This window comes from Salmo trutta, chromosome 25 (assembly GCF_901001165.1).
Source record: "Salmo trutta chromosome 25, fSalTru1.1, whole genome shotgun sequence".
In the NCBI taxonomy this organism is placed as follows: Eukaryota; Metazoa; Chordata; class Actinopteri; order Salmoniformes; family Salmonidae; genus Salmo; species Salmo trutta.
In genome coordinates, this window is record NC_042981.1 from 25,277,211 (window position 1) to 25,298,278 (window position 21,068).

The 21,068-nt window shown below is 40.9% G+C and overlaps 1 protein-coding gene across 4 annotated transcripts in view; it reads right to left on the reverse strand.

Moving 5' to 3' along the window:
* Positions 1-3,971: 3,971 nt before the first annotated feature.
* LOC115162235 (serine/threonine-protein phosphatase 2A 56 kDa regulatory subunit epsilon isoform-like) overlaps positions 3,972-21,068 on the reverse strand; it is a 73,243-nt gene continuing 56,146 nt past the window's right edge. For all 4 annotated transcript variants that reach the window (XM_029713356.1, XM_029713355.1, XM_029713354.1 and 1 more), the window contains exons 4-14: positions 18,100-18,201; positions 17,427-17,519; positions 17,167-17,297; positions 17,011-17,070; positions 10,526-10,634; positions 10,138-10,191; positions 9,939-9,989; positions 6,250-6,369; positions 5,713-5,840; positions 5,461-5,562; positions 3,972-5,117 (exon numbers count right to left, since the gene is read on the reverse strand). In XM_029713356.1, the coding sequence (XP_029569216.1) occupies positions 5,018-5,117; positions 5,461-5,562; positions 5,713-5,840; positions 6,250-6,369; positions 9,939-9,989; positions 10,138-10,191; positions 10,526-10,634; positions 17,011-17,070; positions 17,167-17,297; positions 17,427-17,519; positions 18,100-18,201 (1,050 nt within the window). In that variant the 3' untranslated portion in view covers positions 3,972-5,017. The remainder of the gene's footprint in view (positions 5,118-5,460; positions 5,563-5,712; positions 5,841-6,249; positions 6,370-9,938; positions 9,990-10,137; positions 10,192-10,525; positions 10,635-17,010; positions 17,071-17,166; positions 17,298-17,426; positions 17,520-18,099; positions 18,202-21,068) is intronic.

The following is a 21,068-nucleotide window of genomic DNA, read 5'->3' on the forward strand; positions in this document are numbered from 1 at the left end:
CAAATAAATGCTTCACAGAGTTCAAGTAACAGACATCTCAATATCAACTGTTCAGAGGAGACTGAGTAAATCAGGCCTTCGTGGTTGAATTGCTGCAAAGAAACCACTACTAAAGGACACCAATAAGAAGAATAGACTTGCTTGGGCCAAGAAACACGAGGAATGGACATTAGACCAGTGGAAAGTCCAAATTTGAGACCTTTCACATATCCTCTTGAGTCATCAACTTCTTTGTATCCAAGTGGTATTGTCTGTGAGAGACAGATGAAATTGCTATTACACATTCATGGGCAATCGTTGTGTACCGTCTGTATTCCTAGATATTTTATATTTGAGATTCTTGGCATTCTCTCAAGCAGCTTCATGAGGTAGTCACCTGGAATGCATTTCAATTAAAAGGTGTGCCTTGTTAAAAGTTAATTTGTGGAATTTCTTTCCTTCTTAATGCATTTGAACAGAAGATAGCCCTATTTGGTAAAAGACCAAGTCCATATTATGGCAAGAACAGCTCAAATAAGCAAAAAGAAACGACAGTCCATCATTACTTTAAGACATGAAGGTCAGTCAATACGGAACATTTCAAGAACTTTGAAAGTTTCCTCAAGTGCAGTTGCAAAAACCAACAAGCACCATGATGAAACTGGCTCTCATGAGGACCGCCACATGAATGGAAGACCCAGGGTTACAGTACCTCTGCTGCAGAGGATAAGTTCATTAGAGTTACCAGCCTCAGAAATTGCAGCCCAAATAAAGGCTTCAGAGTTCAAGTAACAGACACATCTCAACATCAACTGTTCAGAGAAGACTGTGTGAATCAGGCCTTCATGGTCGAATTGCTGCAACAAAACCAGTACTCAAGGACACCAATAATAAGAGACTTGCTTGGGCCAAGAAACACGAGCAATGGACATTAGATCGGTGGAAATTTGTCCTTTGGTCTGGAGTCCAAATTGGAGATTTTTGGTTCCAACCGCCATGTCTTTGTGAAACGCAGTGTGGGTGAACAGATGATCTCCGCATATGTATTTCCCGCCGTAAAGCATGGAGGATGTGGTGTTATGGTGCTTTGCTGGTGACACTGTCTGTGATTTATTTTGAATTCAAGGCACACTTAACTACCATGGCTACCACAGTTTTCTGCAGCGATACGCCATCCCATCTGGGTTGGGCTTAGTGGGACAACAGGACAATGACCCAACACACCTCTAAGAAGGAGAGTGATGGAGCGCTGCATCAGATAACCTGGCCTCCTCAATCCCTCGACCTCAACCAAATTGAGATGGTTTGGGATGAGTCGAACCGCAGAGTGAAGGAAAAGCAGCCAACAAGTGCTCTGCATATGTGGGAACTCATTCAAGACTGTTGGAAAAGTATTCCAGGTGAAGCTGGTTGAGAGAATGCCAAGAGTGTGCAAAGCTGTCAGAGGCAAAGGGTGGCTATTTGAAGAATCTCAAATATTTGTAGATTTGTTTAACACTTTTTAGTTACTACATGATTCCATATGTGTTATTTCATAGTTTTGATGTCTTCACTATTATTCTACAAGGTAGACAATTGTAAAAATAAAGAAAAACCCTTGAATGAGTAAGTGTTCTAAAACCTTTGACTGGTAGTGTATAAACCTCGCTATTCATTCATTGCAGCGTGAGGAATTAGGGAGAAGCGTTTTTATGTTTTGTAAGTGTTGAATAAAAACAGTGACAGGGCTGAATACATTTTTTTTAGGGTACTAGGGGGTAACTGCCCCCCCAAACTGAAATTCACATTAAGACCACAAGATGTCACCAAATTATTTTCCCAACACTTACCCTGGCTGCCACTGCTCTTGCTCAACAACAAAAAAGTAATCTGTGTCTTCACAGCCTTGAGATATTTCAACAAAACAATTTTGTGGTAAATTGAAAAAGTTCTCAAAATGTTCTGATGAAGTTAGATTTATAAATTTTTTTTTTTTTTTTTTTTAAATATGCAAGTAGGAAAGCCTTAAGATAAATAATCCACTTGTTTAGAGAGAACAATTTACATAATTTCTTTGTAAAGTAGTAATATGTTGGATGAGTGTGTTGGGGGCAACTGGCCCTAAGGGCTTGTTACCCCTTTTTGGTTATGAATGTGTTTCTACCTGTCATTAAGACAATGACTAGCCCAGTTAGCGATAGTTTATGCTAACTTGCAAGCTAGAAAATTCAATAGCAGTAAATGCTAGCCAGCTAAGCATAAGCTGCTAGGAGTGCTAGCTAGAAACCTTCCTACCAGATCGTCTGAGATAAAATACATTAAAAAGATAAAGTAACTTAATTGCAGTTGTGAATGTTTCCACTAGTGACTGATAGCTTAACTGTTCATATAGCCTTTTAGCTATTTTACACAACATTTTATGTCATATAGCTAGACAGCTAGCTATGTTAAGAGAGAGCTTGTCAATGCAATCATGGTTACATTGACACACATGGAGCCAGGGTGAAATATGGGTCATAAAAAGTAACTCAATGCAGGGATGAGATATGCCACCATACTCCAAATTGTAACTTTATCCACACTGCTTCATGGAGAAGATTGAAATGGTGCTAATTTTCCTGGAAAACCTCCCTATTTGTCCTCATGCTAGCAGTAGCCATTAAGGAATAGCAGATTGCGTTGAACAACATAGGAGCTGATTGGCTGACTACCATTCCAAAATGGATGCAGTGGCCACTGCTAGCTAGCATGAGGACAACAAGGGCAGTTTCTGGGAAAACTAGCACTATTTTAATATTTGATGGAGAAGTGCAGATAAAGCTAAAAGTTGGGAGTAGTGGAATATCCCATCCCTGCATTTAGGTATGTTTTCTGACCCATATCTCACACCGGCTCCACTGTGTCTTAATGTACCCAATGTACCCTACACCAGTGCAGCTCGGTGTAAACAAGGGTAACTGTAGGGTCAGTATCTTCTGGCAAAAGTGTGTGTGTCAGGTCAACATTACACCCACCTTCAAAGGCGTCACACAGGTCAGATCACATCACACCCTGAGTGACAAATGGAATACAGATCTAGTAAAGGAAGGGTTTTCATAAATTTGGTCCAGATATATTCTTCATTGATATTGTAACAGTGCTGAATAAAAGCTCACAAATGACATCAGATACATATCAACTACATGGTGAGTCAATGGCTGCTTTGGGGTCTGTCAGATTTGAAGTCTTGCTGCCCTCCTGTGGCACTTCAAGGTAGCATTACATTTGTGGTATTGTAAAATTAGCTTTACTTCACTGAAAAACAAAACTCACGTTCTGCTAATTATTGGTGAACCAAAGCAATTAAACAATGAGTAAACTCCTGTAATCAATCATTCATCAAACCAAAGGATATTGAGACGGGTCTATGTTGACTGCAGACTACTTTACAGCTGTTGCTGACTTGCTTGACTAGCCAAGTGACAAGCAGAATCAATTAGTCATGAAATACATAGAGTAGCTAAGCAACAATCAAAAACCCATGATGTCTTCATGTGTTTTTCACCTCTCCATCACATACACAAAGTAAACAGTGGTATGCTGTCTGACAATAAAGCAATCCAGCATCTGAGCTTTTATCACAAAACAGGTTAAAATTAATTTCTATATATTTTTTAAACGTTTATTTCTTCAACCCTTTTTTTCTTCTTTTCACTCATATTATATCTGAGCCACCCTAAAGCACACAAATTCTTTGTGTCAACAATGCTGAACTTACTGTAAATTTAAACGGGATATGAACTGGTCCAAGCCTTCCCTCTCTCTGCCATTCCCTCTTCCACTACACAATAAAAAAACATCTGATGGTCAAAGAAACAATAAAAATCCCAAATGAGAGATTAAAAACCAAGAAGGAAACAGAGAAAAAACTATCATAAATACCAGATAGTCTTGTTCCATATTAACTCATATACTGAATTCTTCTTGGCTGTTCCTAAGCAAAAATATATGCAAAATTACTACAAGATACAAAATATCAGTGTACTGAGTTTAATAACAATATACAGGTTTGTAATACTGTGTAAAGCACACTTGGGAGTGACACTCCTTTTCACAATAGGCGAGTTTGGTGCTCCTCTATAGCTCGCAATTGTTTTTTAAAACATTTTTTATATTTTCTGTGTGGCTGGAGGGTACCAGTACCAGACTGATACCAGGCTACCTGGTACTGCAGGGTCAAAGAGACAACTGAACTGACAAACCAATCAATCATTGAGGAGACAGATGCACACACAAGTGAAAAGAAAAAAATGTGGAAGTGGAGAGAAAAATGGTGCGAGAGGATGAATGTAAGTGTGTGTATGGAGATCTTCCCTTGTTTTTATAATTTAGTCCCTGTACATACAGGACCTTAACATGTTCGCCTCTTGGAGGAAGGGTTGAGAGGGACGAGGGGTTAAATTAATTTCCTCATGGCTAATGGGTCCATAATATAATATCAGCATAGCTTCAGCATGAGAGTCAGGTCAGGAGGGGTCAGAGGGTGGTCCTTACAGAGGGAAGGGGTGCCCTCTTGGTCAGGGCGGGGCCTCCCAGGTATCTCACTCAGTCAGGAAGTCCCACAAAGGGAGAGAGGTACAAAAGCACCAAAGTGTGAGAGGGACAGAGAGGAGAGAGAAAAAGCAAAGAGTAGAACCAGAGATGGAAAATGGGTTTGTATTCAGGGAGAGTGGGTGGGGTTCTCAAATAGGAGGGAAGTTAAAACAATCTGTTATTTTTGCTGTTCATTTCAAGTCTTAATGTCCAAAGTATATTTTTACCCCCACACAAGTTCCTTATCGTGTTTTTTTTTTACAATTTTTATTTCACAATAATAGCAGTTTAAGGATAAAAGTTATTTACAGTGCTGTTGAAATAATGAAACAACGTGTGAATCTACCATAAAGTAAGTCGCACAATACAGAGGAAAAAAAAAAAAAGGAAAAAAAAACACGGTCGTTCCATGCCGTTCCAGATGGCCGTACAGGATCCGCGGGGCGTGCTCTGGTGGTCATGGATGGGAGAGGAGTGTGGCGCTTCGTTAAGTGGGAATTATCCCGTCACACCTAAGGCTCCTCTTCAGCTCCAGGTCCTCCAGCTTCTTCCAAAGCTCCTCCCTCTCCTTCTCCTTCTTCTTCTCACTGCAGACAGTACGGGGGGGGGGGGGGGGGGGGGGGGGCAAGGCAGGACTAGCTGCAGATTACTGAGATATTACTACTGGGTTTACCACCACCAAGTACATATTCTTATCCTGCTAGTCAAGAATCACAATATTACACACACACACACACACACCGCACAGTGTATGAGGAAAAAAAAGTGTGATTCTGTATACAAACAAACAGTAATTTTTCTGTATAGTAATTTTCCGTGTATTGAGCATGGGCCTATTTGAATAGGTGTCTAAAACTATACAGGCTAACTACAACAGCACTATGCAGGACCACACCACAGAGGCACCATTAATGATGCAGCATATCTTACCGTTGGCGGTCTGACTTGTAAGTAGCCGTGAGCTCATCAAACAAGGTACTGTTCATCTCCATGAAGGCTTTCAGTACGTTGTACACCAACGCCACTATCGCCCTTCAAGGCAAAATAAAAAAACATGTAAAAACAGCCAATTTCAACTCTTTCACAACTTATTTTTTCTCTAATGAAAACAAATACAAGATGATAAATCAAGTTTCCTGATAGGACCAATCTATGTGTGAGGGTGTGTTGAGGTGGACTCACGGGTTCCAGTGTTCTTTGGAGATCCTGTACAGGCTGGCGAACATGATGGGTAAGATAACGCTGGAGTTCTCCTCAATCAGACTCATGATGTACTCGTTGTTCCAGTAGTACAGGGCCCTCTCTGCCACCTGCCAGGGACACAGAGATTTAATACACAATACCTACACCCATATGCACTAGCCTCCTTTCAGATTTATTTTGTGATCCTATGGTTTTTGTCATGACAATGAACATAGAAGTTAGCTATACAGCACAAACAGATCTGGGACCAGGCTAAACCCTCCAACAACAACCATGTACTTATAAGAGCACCATAGATATGCTGAGATTACCGCTAAAAACCAGGGTCCGTGCTATCCGGGATCCTTGGGATGTCCCTACCCCTTTGAAGATTAAATAAGGGACGTGGTAGGTAAGGGACAGGTTATGGTAAGCGTATGGGTTAAGATTAGGGTTTAGGGTAGGGACATCCCAAGGATCTCAGATAGCATTGACCTAAAAATCCGCCAGGATGTGTGTCCTTCTCTATAGACTGACCTGGAAGTGTGGGCTGGATACGCATCTGGAGATCTGTTTGAAAAGCGGCTCCTGGATCTTGATGAACTGTGTCGGCTCGATCACGTCTAGGATCTCCTCCAGCTCCCCCAGGTACATCACCTGAGAACACACACAGTTAGAAAACACACCCGAGGTACATCACCTGACAGGGTTTGACATTCAGGTAAATTAGATTGTGGAACACCGGGCCAGTAACAAGTAAAAACTACTGTCCCGAATGACAAAATTACTGGCCTGGGCCAAGATCACAGGAAAGCAAGTCATGCACGCATAATTTCAACCATAGGCGGATTTATTTGTAGTCTGGGCAAGTACCTTATAGGCTATTATAGCCAACCATACAATCTGATATTTACACTGATTGTTTGGAAAAAATAAATAAAACCATGCCAACTCTCAATGAGGACATACACTGAGTGCACAACACATTAGGAACACCTCTTTCCATGACAGACTGACCAGCTACGCCACCTGTTAAATCCACTTCAGTATAGATGAAGGGGGGAGACAGGTTAAAGAAGGATCTTGCGACATGGATAGTGCATGTGTGCCATTCAGATGGTGAATTTTTATTTTGTATTTTATTTAACTAGGCAAGTCAGTTAAAACAAATTCTTATTTTACAATGACGGCCAAACCCGGACAACGCTGGGCCAATTGTGCGCCGCCACGGCTGGTTGTGATATAGCCCAGGATCGTACCAGGGTCTGAAGTGACACCTCCAGCCCTGAGATGCGGTACCTTACACCCCTGCGCCACTCGGGAGCCAAAAGATTTAAGTTCCTTTGAAAAGACTATGGTAGTAGGTGCCAAGCGAACCGGTTTGAGTGTGTCAAGAACTGCAAAGCTGCTGGGTTTTTCCACTCAACAGTTTCCTGTGTGTATAAAGAATGGTCCACCACCCAAAGGACATCCGGCCAACTTGACAACTGTGGGAAGCGTTGGAATCAACATGGTCCAACATCCCTGTGGAACGCTTGACACATTTTAGTCCATGCCCCGACAAATTGAGGCAGTTCTGAGGTGCAACTCAATATTAGGAAGTCGTTACTAATATTTTGTACACTCAGTGAATAGACTTAACATATGAGACTTCATAAAATGTCATATTCCCCCCCCCCCCAGAAAGGAGCCCAATAGCATATTGAAGAAAAGTAATATCTTTAGGGCCTAAACATGGTCCATATTGCAGGCAGGTGTGCTATTTTAACAATAAACATTATCACCTGTAGCCTGATGCGGCATCGTGGCTACATGGCTGAATGCTCATCTGCATTGTTTACCCCAATGGGATAATCATTAGCTACATCACAGAGTTGATATGTCCTTGCTGCTTGTTTAATGTCCTAAGAACTGCCACTAGCCTAATAAAATTGTGATTTGTACCGTGTTTATAAATAGAGTTATTGTGCGAATTTCAGTGAATATAGGCCTACTGTTTATGCACTCGAATGGCAGGTATGTAACGGTAAACACAAAATGCTTATTTTTTGTCATGCTAGACACTCAGATTGTAAAACTAAATCTTATTATTTACACAAGTTAAGTGTAAATTATGTTTTAACAAGCAAGCAGCTCCATAGCGTAGACCTATGTAAACCTTTCTTTGCAATTATGGCATTGCCGTGTAGGATGTCTGATACAAGAAAAGGCAGGTGGAGGTCTTTTATTCTGTGATTGTGAAACACCCATGCCAATCTTTAACTCTGGGGAAAGTACTGTGGCAAGAAAAAGTATGTGAACCCTTCGGAAATACCTGGATTTCTGCATACATTGGGCATACAATTTGATCTTCATCTAGGTCACAACAATAGACAAACACAGTCTGCTTAAACTAATAACACACATTTATACGTTTTCATGTCTTTATTGAACACACCGTGTAAACATTCACAGTGCAGGGTGAGGAAAGTATGTAAACCCTTGGATTTAATAACTGGTTGACCCTCCCCTTTGGCAGCAATAACCTCAACCAAACGTTTTTTTTGTAGTTGCGGATCAGACCTGCACAACGGTCAGGAGGAATTTCGGACCATTCCTCTTTACAAAACGGTTTCAGTTCAGCAATATTTTTGGGATGTCTGGTGTGAAATGCTCTCGAGGTCATGCCACAGCATCTCAAATCGGGTTGAGGTCAGGGCTCTGATTGGGCCACTCCAGAAGGTGTATTTTCATCTGTTGAAGCCATTCTGTTGTTGATTTACTTCTGTGTTTTAGGTCATTGTCCTGTTGCATCACCCAACTTCTGTTGAGCTTCAATTGGCGGACAGAGAGCCTTACATTCTCCTGCAAAATGTCTTGATAAACTTGGGAATTCATTTTTCCGTTGATGATAGCAAGCTGTCCAGGCCCTGAGGCAGCAAAGCAGCCCCAAACCATGATGCTCCCTCCACCATACTTTACAGTTGGGATGAGGTTTTGATGTTGGTGTGCTGTGCCTTTTTTTCTCTACACAGTGTTGTGTGTTCCTTCCAAACAACTCAACTGTAGTTTCATCTGTCCACAGACTATTTTGCCAGTAGCGCTGTGGAACATCCAGGTGCTCTTATGCGAACTTCAGACGTGCAGAAATGTTTATTTTTTTTTGACAGCAGTGGCTTCTTTCGTGGTGTCCTCCCATTAGTACCATTCTTGTTTAGTTTTTTTTACGTATCGTAGACTCGTCAACAGAGATGTTAGCATGTTCCAGAGATTTCTGTAAGTCTTTGGCTGACACTAGGATTCTTCTTAACCTCATTGAGCATTCTGCTCTGTGGTCTTGCAGTTATCATTGCAGGACAGCCACTCCTAGGGAGAGTAGCAACAATGCTGAACTTCCTCCATTTATAGACAATTTGTTCATCAGTGGACTGATGAACATCAAGGCTTTTAGAGATACTTTTCTAACCTTTTACAGCTTTATGCAAGTCAATCATTCTTAATCTTAGGTCTTCTGAGATCTCTTTTGTTCGAGGCATGGTTCACATCAGGCAATGCCTCTTGTGAATAGCAAACTCAAATTTCGTGAGTGTTATTTATAGGGCAAGGAAGCTCTAACCAACATCTCCAATCTCGTCTCATTGGACTCCAGGTTAGCGGAGGTTAAAATGATGTATTCAATATAGACAAGAAAAATATATTAATTTGTGTTATTAGTTGAAACACTGTTTGTCTATTGTTGTGACTTAGATGAAGATCAGATCAAATTTGATGACCAATTTATGCAGAAATCCAGGCAATTCCAAAGGGTTCACCTACTTTTTCTTGCCACTGTACGCTGACCATACTGAGGCTTTGACATTCTTGCCTCAGCTTGAAAACCGAATGCTGGGTGATAGCAAGACGTCGGTTAGATAGTGAAAGATGAAATAAAAATATGAATTTTTCTGTTTTGGAGTGTGAAAATGTACTGACCCAAGCGGGCCATATGAAAGCTTGATTAACTGGCCAGGTTAGTTTGGCAGATGTTGCCGGGCCAGCGGGCAGCCCTGAATTAGTTACTAACACACCCTAACCCAGGTACACCACCTGAGAACACTCCGGAGGTACATCACCTAAGAACACAGTTACAAACACCTGAGCAGGACAACACATCAGGTCGTTACTATCCAGGTAACAGATCTAAACTCCCATCAACATTAGCTGCTCAGTGCTCCAGACCAAGGAAGGGCAACTTCCAGTGCTCTTACCTCTTTTTGACTGCAGGTTTTTGGCCAGAACTTCAGTAAGCCCCTGATGACCTATAGATAGATTTGATTAATAGATGTGAGAGAGAGATAGATGTGTGATAGACATGAGAGAGAAATGTGTGACTGAAGGGAGACGATGACTGATTAAAAGACCCTTCTGATTACAAAGTGGCGTGACCATGGGGGAGATAACACTTACTGGTTCTGTTAACGCTGGGTCTTTCTCTAGGAACTGTACAATGCAATATGCCAACTGGAAAAATAAGTCGCAATAAAGAAAAACATAACACATTGTCAATGTTATGGTTGGAAAATGTGTAACAACAATTAGGATCGACTCACTGGACAGACTCAATCATGTAGAACAGGGCTCTCCAACCCTGTTTCTGGAGAGCTACCGTCCTGTCAGTTCTCTCCAACCCTAATCTAGTGCACCCGATTCTAATATTTAGCTGGTTGATAAGTTCCAACTGGGGTTGGACCGAAAACCTACAGGAGGGTAGTTTTCCAGGAACAGGGTTGGAGAACCAAACCCGGATGTAGAACATCAACAAAATGATGATTGCACACAGTCATACACACAGTACCTGTGCGTGGAAGAGGGACAGACTCCTGACAGTGTGGAGGGGGATCAACACTTTGACCAGAAACTGTTTGTGCTCTGCTTTGAGCGGCAGGGCAAAACCATTGATTATGCTGCAAGAGAGTGGGAGAGGAGAAACGCATCGCTAAGCCAGGAGGGCAAATTACACATGTCAGTACAAAGAGACAAGAATTTAGTATAAAGCTTACTGGAGAATCAATGTTAACAAGACTGAGGCAAAGATACATTAAGGGTCAATAGCTTTTACATGGGCCAATGGAAATTACATAGGTACTGTAGCTACTTTATGCAAAGTTACCAACAAGCTTTAGCCTGGGCTACAGAACTAAGACACACGGAGGATGAAGTGGTAACTCCTTTAACCCTTTACACCCGTATATGATTTGAACATGGCAGATTTGGACACTAATAAGCACCTAAATTGGATCGCAGTGGCTGTACAGTAAAATGCTATAAACTACATCAGAGCTCAGGCTCTGAGCTTCACATGGCTGTATGGGTTTTTGACTGACAGACGTTCGGAAGTTTAGCACCGCCACGTGGCAAGATGTTGCTCCCAACCCTCCTGCTAATTGGGCAACTTGCGCACATTTTTTGTTGTCCGAGTGAGGAAAATGCTGTAAATTAAGAGGAATCAATCCATTTTTGAAAGATGCGACGTTGAGGATTATAATAAATAGCGCTTTGGATGTCATACAAGCAAGTCAAACACAAGCAAGTCTAGGGTTGTCTGTCCCCAACCCAAAAAAATCTAGGTCAACCAAGTGTCATCTGTTCTTTAGACCAATCGATTGGTCAAAATGTTTAAACATGTCATTTTCCATAGACACATCCTATGTGTTTTAATCAAATTAACTATATTCACTGAGCTTGACTGATGGTTTAAGCACACGGTTTGATTAAATAATTAAGACATACAAATGACTAGAGGGAGTGCGACCAGCAATTGATTTGATTGTGCTGGCCCCAGACTTGCTACGCTGTGTTAAAATAAAAAGACTGGGTAATTGTGTGACAAGCACCGCTCTCTCTTCCATGCTCTAGCGACCACCACAGTGTTCATCGCGCTGTTCGTGTTGCTGAAACTGCAATATAATTACAGAATTCTGACTGAAAAGTTCTGTTAACGAAAGCCCTCATTTGTTTAGAAAAAACATTCACTATTCCCTCAACCCTTGATCTCTTTACGTGACACACGTATGCATTAAATGCACTTTACCAATAGGGCCTGACCTATAGCATAAGCACATCAATAAATTGGTTATAACAAACTCCGAACACTAAGAGCAAAATGGATGCAGAGGACATGACAAAAACTCGAAATGGGGGAATGTTTACTGGTTGCTCATGAGGTAAAGGGGAAGTCAGATGTGTGAAACTTGATTAATTGTGGAAAAGACTGGAACTCAAGAAAAATAAGGTAAGGAGCAAGCACCGGTTGCATATTATGTGTGCCAAACAGGTGCAGTTAAATTACAATATAATTTTTCTGACCGTTGGGAAGAATGTAAACACTAAATAAATTCTAAGCGTTTCAGAGTCTGTTTAAACTTTTTTGTTAAGCCTTTATTACAGCAAAGACTAAAAACAGCCCCATTGTGAACGCAATGTCCGTAATAGAACGGTTTATTTATTGTTTAAGTTAATTATACAAGGCTAGCTTTATTTTAAAACTAAAATGCTTGATTGCATTTCAACTCTTGAATGACTCGCATACCGTGTGATGACATGAACAAATGAATGACTGATTGATACAGTAGCCTATACAAATATTGAAATATAGGCAGGCCTAAGTCAGTTACGGTATAGAGACTAAACAGGATGCGCTCTTAGGCCTACAGCTCAATGGTGGTTATACGAGGCTGCTATACTAAGCCTACTAAGGCATGGTTTGTCTGACAGATGTTATTTCTATGTAAAATATTCTGTAACAAGTGTTGATTTTGTGCTCAATGAGGGATCTATTCATAAATATTTAAGAGATGCTTATTATGATAATGATCATAATAGTAATAATAACAATAAGAAGTAGATCAAGAAAAAAAAGAGCATTATTATTATGAATATAACTTTTTGGACGATTGGAACAGTGTAAACACTAAATACATTTTATAATACCAGAGGCTGTTCTAATGAAAAAAAGTATAAAGCCTTTATTACAGCAAAGATAAAAACAGCAGAATTTGTCAAATTGTTTACTTATTAACATGTTGTTGCGAGGCTTGGTGCTCATGGAATCAGTAGGCTATTAAACACTCAAACCAGCAACAGAAGCAGGATCTGTCTTATTTCTGTAGATATACAGTGCATTCGGAAAGTATTCAGACCCCTTAACTTTTTCCACATTTGTTACGTTACAGCCATATTCTGAAATGGATTAAATCGGCGGTGTCAGAGGAAGGCCCTAAAAATTGTCAAAGACTCCAGCCACCCTAGTCATAGACTGTTCTCTCTGCTACCGCACGGCAAGCGGTACCGGAGCGCCAATTCTAGGTCCAAGAGGCTTCTAAACAGCTTCCACCCCCAAGCCATAAGACTCCCGAACATCTAATCAAATGGCTACCCAGACTATTTGTATTACACCCCCCCTTCAACGCTGCTGCTACTACTACTACTACTACTCTCTCTTATTATCTATGCATAGTCACTTTAATAACTCTACCTACATGTACATGTTACCTCAATTACCTCGACTAACCGGTGCCCCCGCACCGGTACCCCCTTTATATAGTCTTGCTATTGTTATTTACTGCTGCTCTTGAATTATTTTGGACTTAATTACATTTTTTCTAAAAACTGCATTGTTGGTTAAGGGCTTGTAAGTAAGTATTTCACGAAGTTCTACACCTGTTGTATTCGGCGCATGTGACAAATAAAATTAATGACAAAGCAAAGAATAATGACAAAGCAAAAACAGGTTTTTAGAAATGTTTGCCAATTTATCAAAAATGTAAAACGGAAAGTATTCAGGACCTTTACTCAGTACTTTGTTGAAACACCTTCGGCAGCGATTACAGCCTTAAGTCTCTGAAACACATCAGCTTGGCACACTTGTATTTGGGGAGTTTCTCCCATTCTTCTCTGCAGATCCTCTCAGGCTCTGCCATGTTGGATGGGGAGCGTTGCACCACAGCTATTTTCAGGTCTCTCCAGATATGTTAAAATCAGGTTCAAGTTCGGGCTCCGGCTGGGCCACTCAAGAACATTTAGAGACTTGTCCCGAAGCCACTCCTGCGTTGTCTTGGTTGTATGCTTAGGGTCGTTGTCCTGTTGTAAGGTGAACCTTCACCCCAGTCTGAGGTCCTGAGCGTTCTGGAGCAGGTTTTCATCAAGGCTCTCGCTGTACTTTTCTCCGTTCATCTTTGCCTCGATCCTGACTAGTCTCCTAAGCCCCTGCTGCTGAAAAACATTCTTACAGCATGATGCTCCCACCACCATGTTTCAGCATAGGGATGGTGCCAGGTTTCCTCCATACGTGACGCTTGGCTTTCAGGCCAAATAGTTCAATCTTGGTTTCATCAGACCGGAGAATCTTGTTTCTTATGGTCAGAGTCTTTGGATGCCTTTTGGCAAATTACAAGCGGGCTGTCATGTGTTTTTTACTGAGGAGTGGCTTCCATCTGGCCACTACCATAAAGGCCTGATTGCTGGAGTGCTGCAGAGATGGGAGAACTCCAGAGCTCTGTCAGAGTGAACATTGGGTTCTTGGTCACCTCCCTGACCAAGGCCCTTCTCCCACGATTGCTCAGTTTGGCCCAGCGGCCAGCTCTAGGAAGAGTCTTGGTGGTTCCAAACATTTTCAATTTAAAAACGATGGAAGAAACTGTGTTCTTGGGGACCTTCAATGCTGCAGACATTTTTGGTACCCTTCCCCATCCTGTCCTGGAGCTCTATGGACAATTCCTTCAACCTCATGGCTTGGTCTTTGCTCTGACATGCACCGTCAACTGTGGGACCTTATATAGACAGGTGTGTGCCTTTCCAAATCATGTCCAATCAATTGAATTTACCACAGGTGGACTCCACTCAAGTTGTAGAAACATCTCAAGGATGATCAGTGGAAACAGGATGCATCTGAGCTCAATTGCAAACATCTCTAATATCCTGTTTTCGCTTTGTCATTATAGGGTATTGTGCGTAGATTGCTGAGGTAAAAAGTATTTATTCCATTTTAGAAAAAGGCTGTAAAGTAACAACATTTCAAAATAGTCAAGGGGTCTGCATACTTTCTGAAGGCACTGTAGATTATTTATAAAGCCAGCAATGTTTAACAATTATTCTATTGATTATAGACCTAATTAAGTTGGGGTTTCCTTCCTCCTCACTTTTCTTAGACAATAAGGCAAGGGCTGTTTTCTTGTCTCCTCATTTTGCTGCTGCCTCCGCCACTTTGTTCTCAACACCAATAAGCTGGTTAACTTTGCTACTGTGCACATAGCAATATGGTCTAGGAAAAGGCACCTATTCAACAGCGCACTGATGTGTTACAGTACCATGGACAACAGGCCTACAAGCCCTCAGTCCAGCCTCTCTCAGCCTATTACAGACAGTCTGAGCACTGATGGAGGGATTGTGCATTCCTGGTGTAACTCAGGCCGTTGTTGCCATCCTGTACCTGTCCCGCAGGTGAGATGTTTGGATGTACCGATCCTGTGCAGGTGTTGCTACACGTGGCCTGCCACTGCGAGGACGATCAGCTGTCCGTCCTGTCTCCCTGTAGCGCTGTCTTAGGCGTCTCACAGTACGGACATTGCAATTTATTGCCCTGACCACATCCGCAGTCCTCATGTCTCCTTGCAGCATGCCTAAGGCACGTTCACGCAGATGAGCAGGGACCCTGGGGATCTTTCTTTTGGTTTTTTTCAGAGTCAGTAGAAAGGCCTCTTTAGTGTCCTAAGTTTTCATAACTGTGACCTTAATTACCTACCATCTGTAAGCTGTTAGTGTCTTAACGACCGTTCCACAGGTGCATGTTCATTAATTGTTTTCAAAAGGCCTCCAGGGCCGACAGAGAAGTTCTTTACTTTCCCCCCCCTTCCATTTATTCCCATAGTAATTAATTTTGGTTTGCATTACAAATGAAGGAATAAACTGGGTCAAGACACCAGCAGAGTAAGTAGACCGTTAAGTAGTAAAATAAAGGTTCATTCAAAATAAGACCTACAACACTTAACAGCACATTACTCAACACAAGTGAGTCTCATGTCGCCTACGGTAGACCTACAGTATATCCATAAATATTTTTGGATATACTCGAACAAACTTGTTGCAACTAAAATGTAGTTGAAATGATCAGCATGTTTGCCTGGCATGGATTGTGACCATCTCGTTCCTCGCCCTCTCCAACATTTAGAGGATTCTAAATTAAAATCTAAGCGGCAAATCTGATCTGTGAGAATATCTAAGGGGCTTTTATATAATTATAATGCAGGGTTACTAATAATAATATGTTTGTTTAAAAAAATATATATTTTGGAGATGATTGTTTCAAATAAGCGAACGTGAGCGATTATAGTCTGAATAAAGGGAAAAGGGCCATTCTTGAACATGGGGTGAGACATTCTTGCTAATTTGTAAATAAAGCCAGTTTGTTATTTAGAATGATTAATTTCTATTTTTAGAGGGAGAGAAACCAAAAGCTTACCGTGCCTATTTTTCGGAAAATCGTCAGTCCAAATGTCAAGTGAAATAACCCCCAAATTATTTACCCAAGTTCTCTCTTAACTCCAGGACCACCGATAGTTTTTGTTGTTGCTGCAGGACCCTAGTGCCAGGAGAGACTCTCAGATGGAAAACGCCTCCATTAATTGCCACAGTTTTGACTACCGATAGAGCAGAGTTCTACCTCCCCCTTGTGATAGTGTGGTGCAATGACAGAATGCCACCATCTACCACAAACGGTCGCAGCATAAACTCGTAACTTTTAAAGGAAGAACCACTGTAGGAGAGCAAAATAAAAATAAAATCGCCTTTAAATTGAATACTGAGTCATAAAAGTGCATTGAAATTACTTAGGAACTGTGCACATTGTGGCGACTGAGACACCAGTTAGTCCTCTCACTCAAATCCTTGTCATTTATTTGTCTTGTGTTGCACCTAACCCACATTTTTCAAGAATATTCTTATCATGTTAGTGAATGTATCCAGAGTATTTCTAGATTTCGTTATCAATAAATGCAACGAAAAGTACAGTGAATGTAAAATACACAGTGTAATGTTTGGATTCAGTCTTGTGTCAGGTGAACCTGTTACGTCCTCAACTTGTCTAATACGTTTCCCATAATCTCTGAACTGTTCCTTTTCAATTGCTACCATGCTTAGGCATATGCCTTTCATATTTATTTTGTAAGAAACATTTAAATTTATTCCTATCCATATAGTCCAATTCCCACAAGTGTAAAGGGTTAAGACAGCGCCTGAGAACAAAAGGCGTCAGAATTAACCGTAAGTCAAACCAGGGTGACATACCTTCCCAAGATCTCCAGCAACTCAGCAACCCCATTAAAGTGCTCAGTCTCATAAACAAAACTTTACGAGAGAGGAGAGAGTGGATAAACGTTAGTGAAACATCAGTGAAAGTATCACGACGGTCTGAGTAGAGGAGAATGAGGAGCGCCGTCTTACCGTAGAAAAATATTATTTATCTGTTTTCGTATAAAAGCCCTCAGCCCCAGGAATTTCCCATAGATTCTGTGTAAGACTGTTTTCAGGTAATCTCTCTCCCGAGGGTCCTCACTGTCAAAGAGCTCCAAGAGCTACAGAGAGCCAAGGAGAAGGAACAAAAAGGGGAAGAAAAATATATGAAACAACTACAAACTCCTCAAACTTGTACAACACTAGTCTACATTTTTTAAGCGCATCTCCAATGTAACAGTGTGACTCACCTGTAGAACAAATTTCTGGTCTATGTACTTTTTGGCAATGCTGGGCTGGAATTCTTGACTCTCCAAGAATCGTATGAAGAACTCATACACAAGCTATGATACAGTGAAAGAAAGAGCGAGATGGAGATGTTAAGGGATGGAGTTTCATAAAACAAAAGGTAAGGCTATGGAGCAGAGGAAAGCGACTGGGAGGTCAAAGGTCACAGAGGCACAACATGGGTAAGGTCACTAGTACCTTAAGTGGTAACCAGGGTTCCAAGAAGGCCATGGGGAAGGGCTTATGACTAGGTGGGTTAATCTCAAAATGTGGTCAAATGAACTTGGCTGTTGCTTTGGAAATGTAATAAAGAAAATATAACTTTTACCAGGAAGAATTTCCTTGAGATATGAATCTAATTTCTTAAGGAGGCAGAGCAGTAGGTACAAAGAAACGGGGGTGAGAGAATGAGCACCTGACACTAGACCCGTAATAATATCTTACTAAATCAGGGACCAAGAAACAGAACATGCTTAACACCAGCTCAAATGTCCACATACAGAAGAATATTATATCAAAAATAGCAATGACACCAGGAAGGTTCTCATGGGGGGGGGGGCAAAACTCAGGTCTCCAAAAGAAGACAGAACGAATACTCACAGAAACGTATACATCAATTCTAGCCTATGCTGTTACCTGTAAGTGCGGCCATGAGGCCTCGAGTGTGGGTTCATCCTCCTCTGGGTCAAACTCATTACTGTCCGTGGGCGGAAGGGTCCGGAATATGTTGTAAGATACCTGGAAGACAGGGTAAAGGGGTAAATCAAAAGATTTCAAAATCAACTGATTTCACTGGAAAGTAAGGCAATTGACACAGAGTAATATAACAATCAGTTTTATAGCCAACTCAGGCACTTCAATACTGATGTGAAACCAAAATGTTGACTGATGAGCATTGTTCTTGTCAACTAGCTAAATGAAATTAAATACAAACAGCAGAAAATTCCCTACTCTCTTCCACTCTCCACCCGTCACTCCCACTTCCTGAAGAACGGGACTTCCTTCCCCCACACCTTAAGTAGGCTCACCTGATTCCAATCAAGGTGGTTACCTGATTGAATTGTTTTGAGAAGTTTTTTGTTATGTAGTTTATAGTCCTCTCCTTCGAAGTATATCTCCCTTCATTGGATGTGTTATTGACTAAGTTAGTTTATCCTTTCTCCTTTATACCTACGCATTTGGTGTTGACTTTCTTTGTATAGAGTGTTACATGGTTTGCCATGTGTTAGCCACTAGCCGAGCCTTATCTTTTTTTGTAGTCCTTGGTTCTTGACTATACTGATCAAAAATATAAACGCAACGTGTAAAGTGTTGGTCCCAAGTTTCTTGAGCTTAAATAAAATATCCCGGAAATGTTCGCTAAAATCTTGTGCACAAATTTGTTTACATCCCTGTTAGTGAGCATTTCTCCTTTGCCAAGATATTCCATCCACCTGATAAAACAGCATGAGCATTACACAGGTGCACCTTGTGCTGGGGACAATAAAAGGTCACTAAAATGTGCAGTTTTGTCACAAAAAACAATGTCACAGATGTGTCAAGTTAAGACGGTCGCCTAGGATAGGGGGCGCTACAGCAATTTTTGAAAAAAATTCGTGCCCATTTTAAACGGCCTCCTACTCAAACTCAGAAGCTAGGATATGCATATAATTAATACTTGTGGATAAAAAACACCCTAAAGTTTCTAAAACTGTTTGAATGGTGTCTGAGTATAACAGAACTCATATGGCAGTCAAAACCCCGAGACAGATCGTAATAGGAAGTGGAATTCTGAATTGCGGACTCAACTTCATCACTTTGCCTATAAATCACACCGTGAGCAATGGTTCATTGAGCACTTCCTATTGCTTCCACTAGATGTCCCCAGTCTTTACAAAGTGGTTTGAGCCTTCTTCTGTGAAAACTGACACAATGAGAGTCTGTGGAACGTGGTCACATGAAGAGGGCCATCACCATTATGACGCCGGCGCCCCTGGCTACCCTCCCCTTTCGAAACGTTTTGAAAGACAATGCAATCGTCCCCCTTGAATGTTATTGGAGCTCTGGTTGAAAAAGGCCCTAAAGATTTATGTTATACAACGTTTGACATGTTTGAACGAACCTAAAAAAAAAAAAAATATGCATTTTATTGAAAGAGGAGTCCCGCGGCCGACGGAGCTTTTGGAGCAGCCTTCAGAACGCGCTAACAAGAACAAGCTATTGGGACGTAAAGGATTAACTTTTTCGAACGAAAATACATTTGTTGTGGACCTGGGATTCCTGGAAGTGCTTTCTGATGAAGATAATCAAAGGTAAGGGATTATTGACAATAGTATACAAGAGTAGATTTGATATGCGATTGTTCCAAGATGGCGCTGACCTGTAACGGTAGCCTATTTTTCTGAGTATCGCATCCCCTTTTATCGCAAAGTGTGATTACCCAGTAAAGTTATTTTTAAATCTGGCATTACAGGTGCTTTCAAGAGATATTCATCTATAAATCTTAGAATGACAATATTACATTTTAAAAATGTTTTCGAATAGTAATTTAGTAAATTGTAGCGCTGTTTCACCGGATGTATTTGAGGGAAAATAGTTAGTCAACGTCACACGCCGATGTAAAATGCTGTTTTATATATAAATATGAACTTTATCGAACAAAAGAATGCATGTATTGTGTAACATGATGTCCTAGGAGTGTCATCTGATGAAGATTGTCAAAGGTTAGTGCTGCATTTAGCTGTTTTTTGGTTATTTGTGATGCATGTGGTTGGTTGGAAAATGGCTATGTGGCTACTTTTACTATATACTCCTCTAACATAATCGAATGTTTTTTTTTGCTGTAAAGCCTTTTTGAAATCGGACAACGTGGTTCGATTCAGGAGAGGTGTATCTATAAAACGATATAACATAGTCCTATATTTGAAAAAAAAAATATTAAATTTCGTTATGCTAATGGCGCTAGGATTTTTCGCTGGATGTCCGCTGGATGTCCCTCCCGCCCGACCATGGGTTAAAGGGTCCAATTGGCATGCTGACTGCAGGAATGTCCACCAGAACTGTTGCCAGAGAACGAAATGTTTATTTCTCTACATAAGCCACCTCCAACATTGTTTTAGAGCCTTGCATACTCACCAGACATGCTACCCATTGAATTGTGGTACAACATTCCACAGACCACAATCAACAGCCTGATCAACTCTATGCAAAGGAGATGTCAAACTGAATGAGGCAAATGGTCATCCCATCAGATATTGACAAGTTCTGCTCCACTCCTACCTTTTTATTTAAGGTATCTGTGACCAACAGAAACATATCCGTATTCCCAGTGATGTGAAATCCATAAATTAGGGCATAATTAATTTATTTCCAAATCAAATCCAAAATCTAATTTGATTGGTCACATGCAGATGTTATTCAAGTGTAGCAAAATGCTTGTGCTTCTAGTTCCGACAGTGCAGCAATATCAACAAGTAATCTAACAATTCCACAACTACCTAATACACACCTAAGTAAAGGGATGGAATAAGAATATGTACATATAAATATATGGATGAGCAATGACCGAGCGGCATAGGCAAGATGCAATAGATGGTATAAAAAACAGTATATAAATATGGGATGAG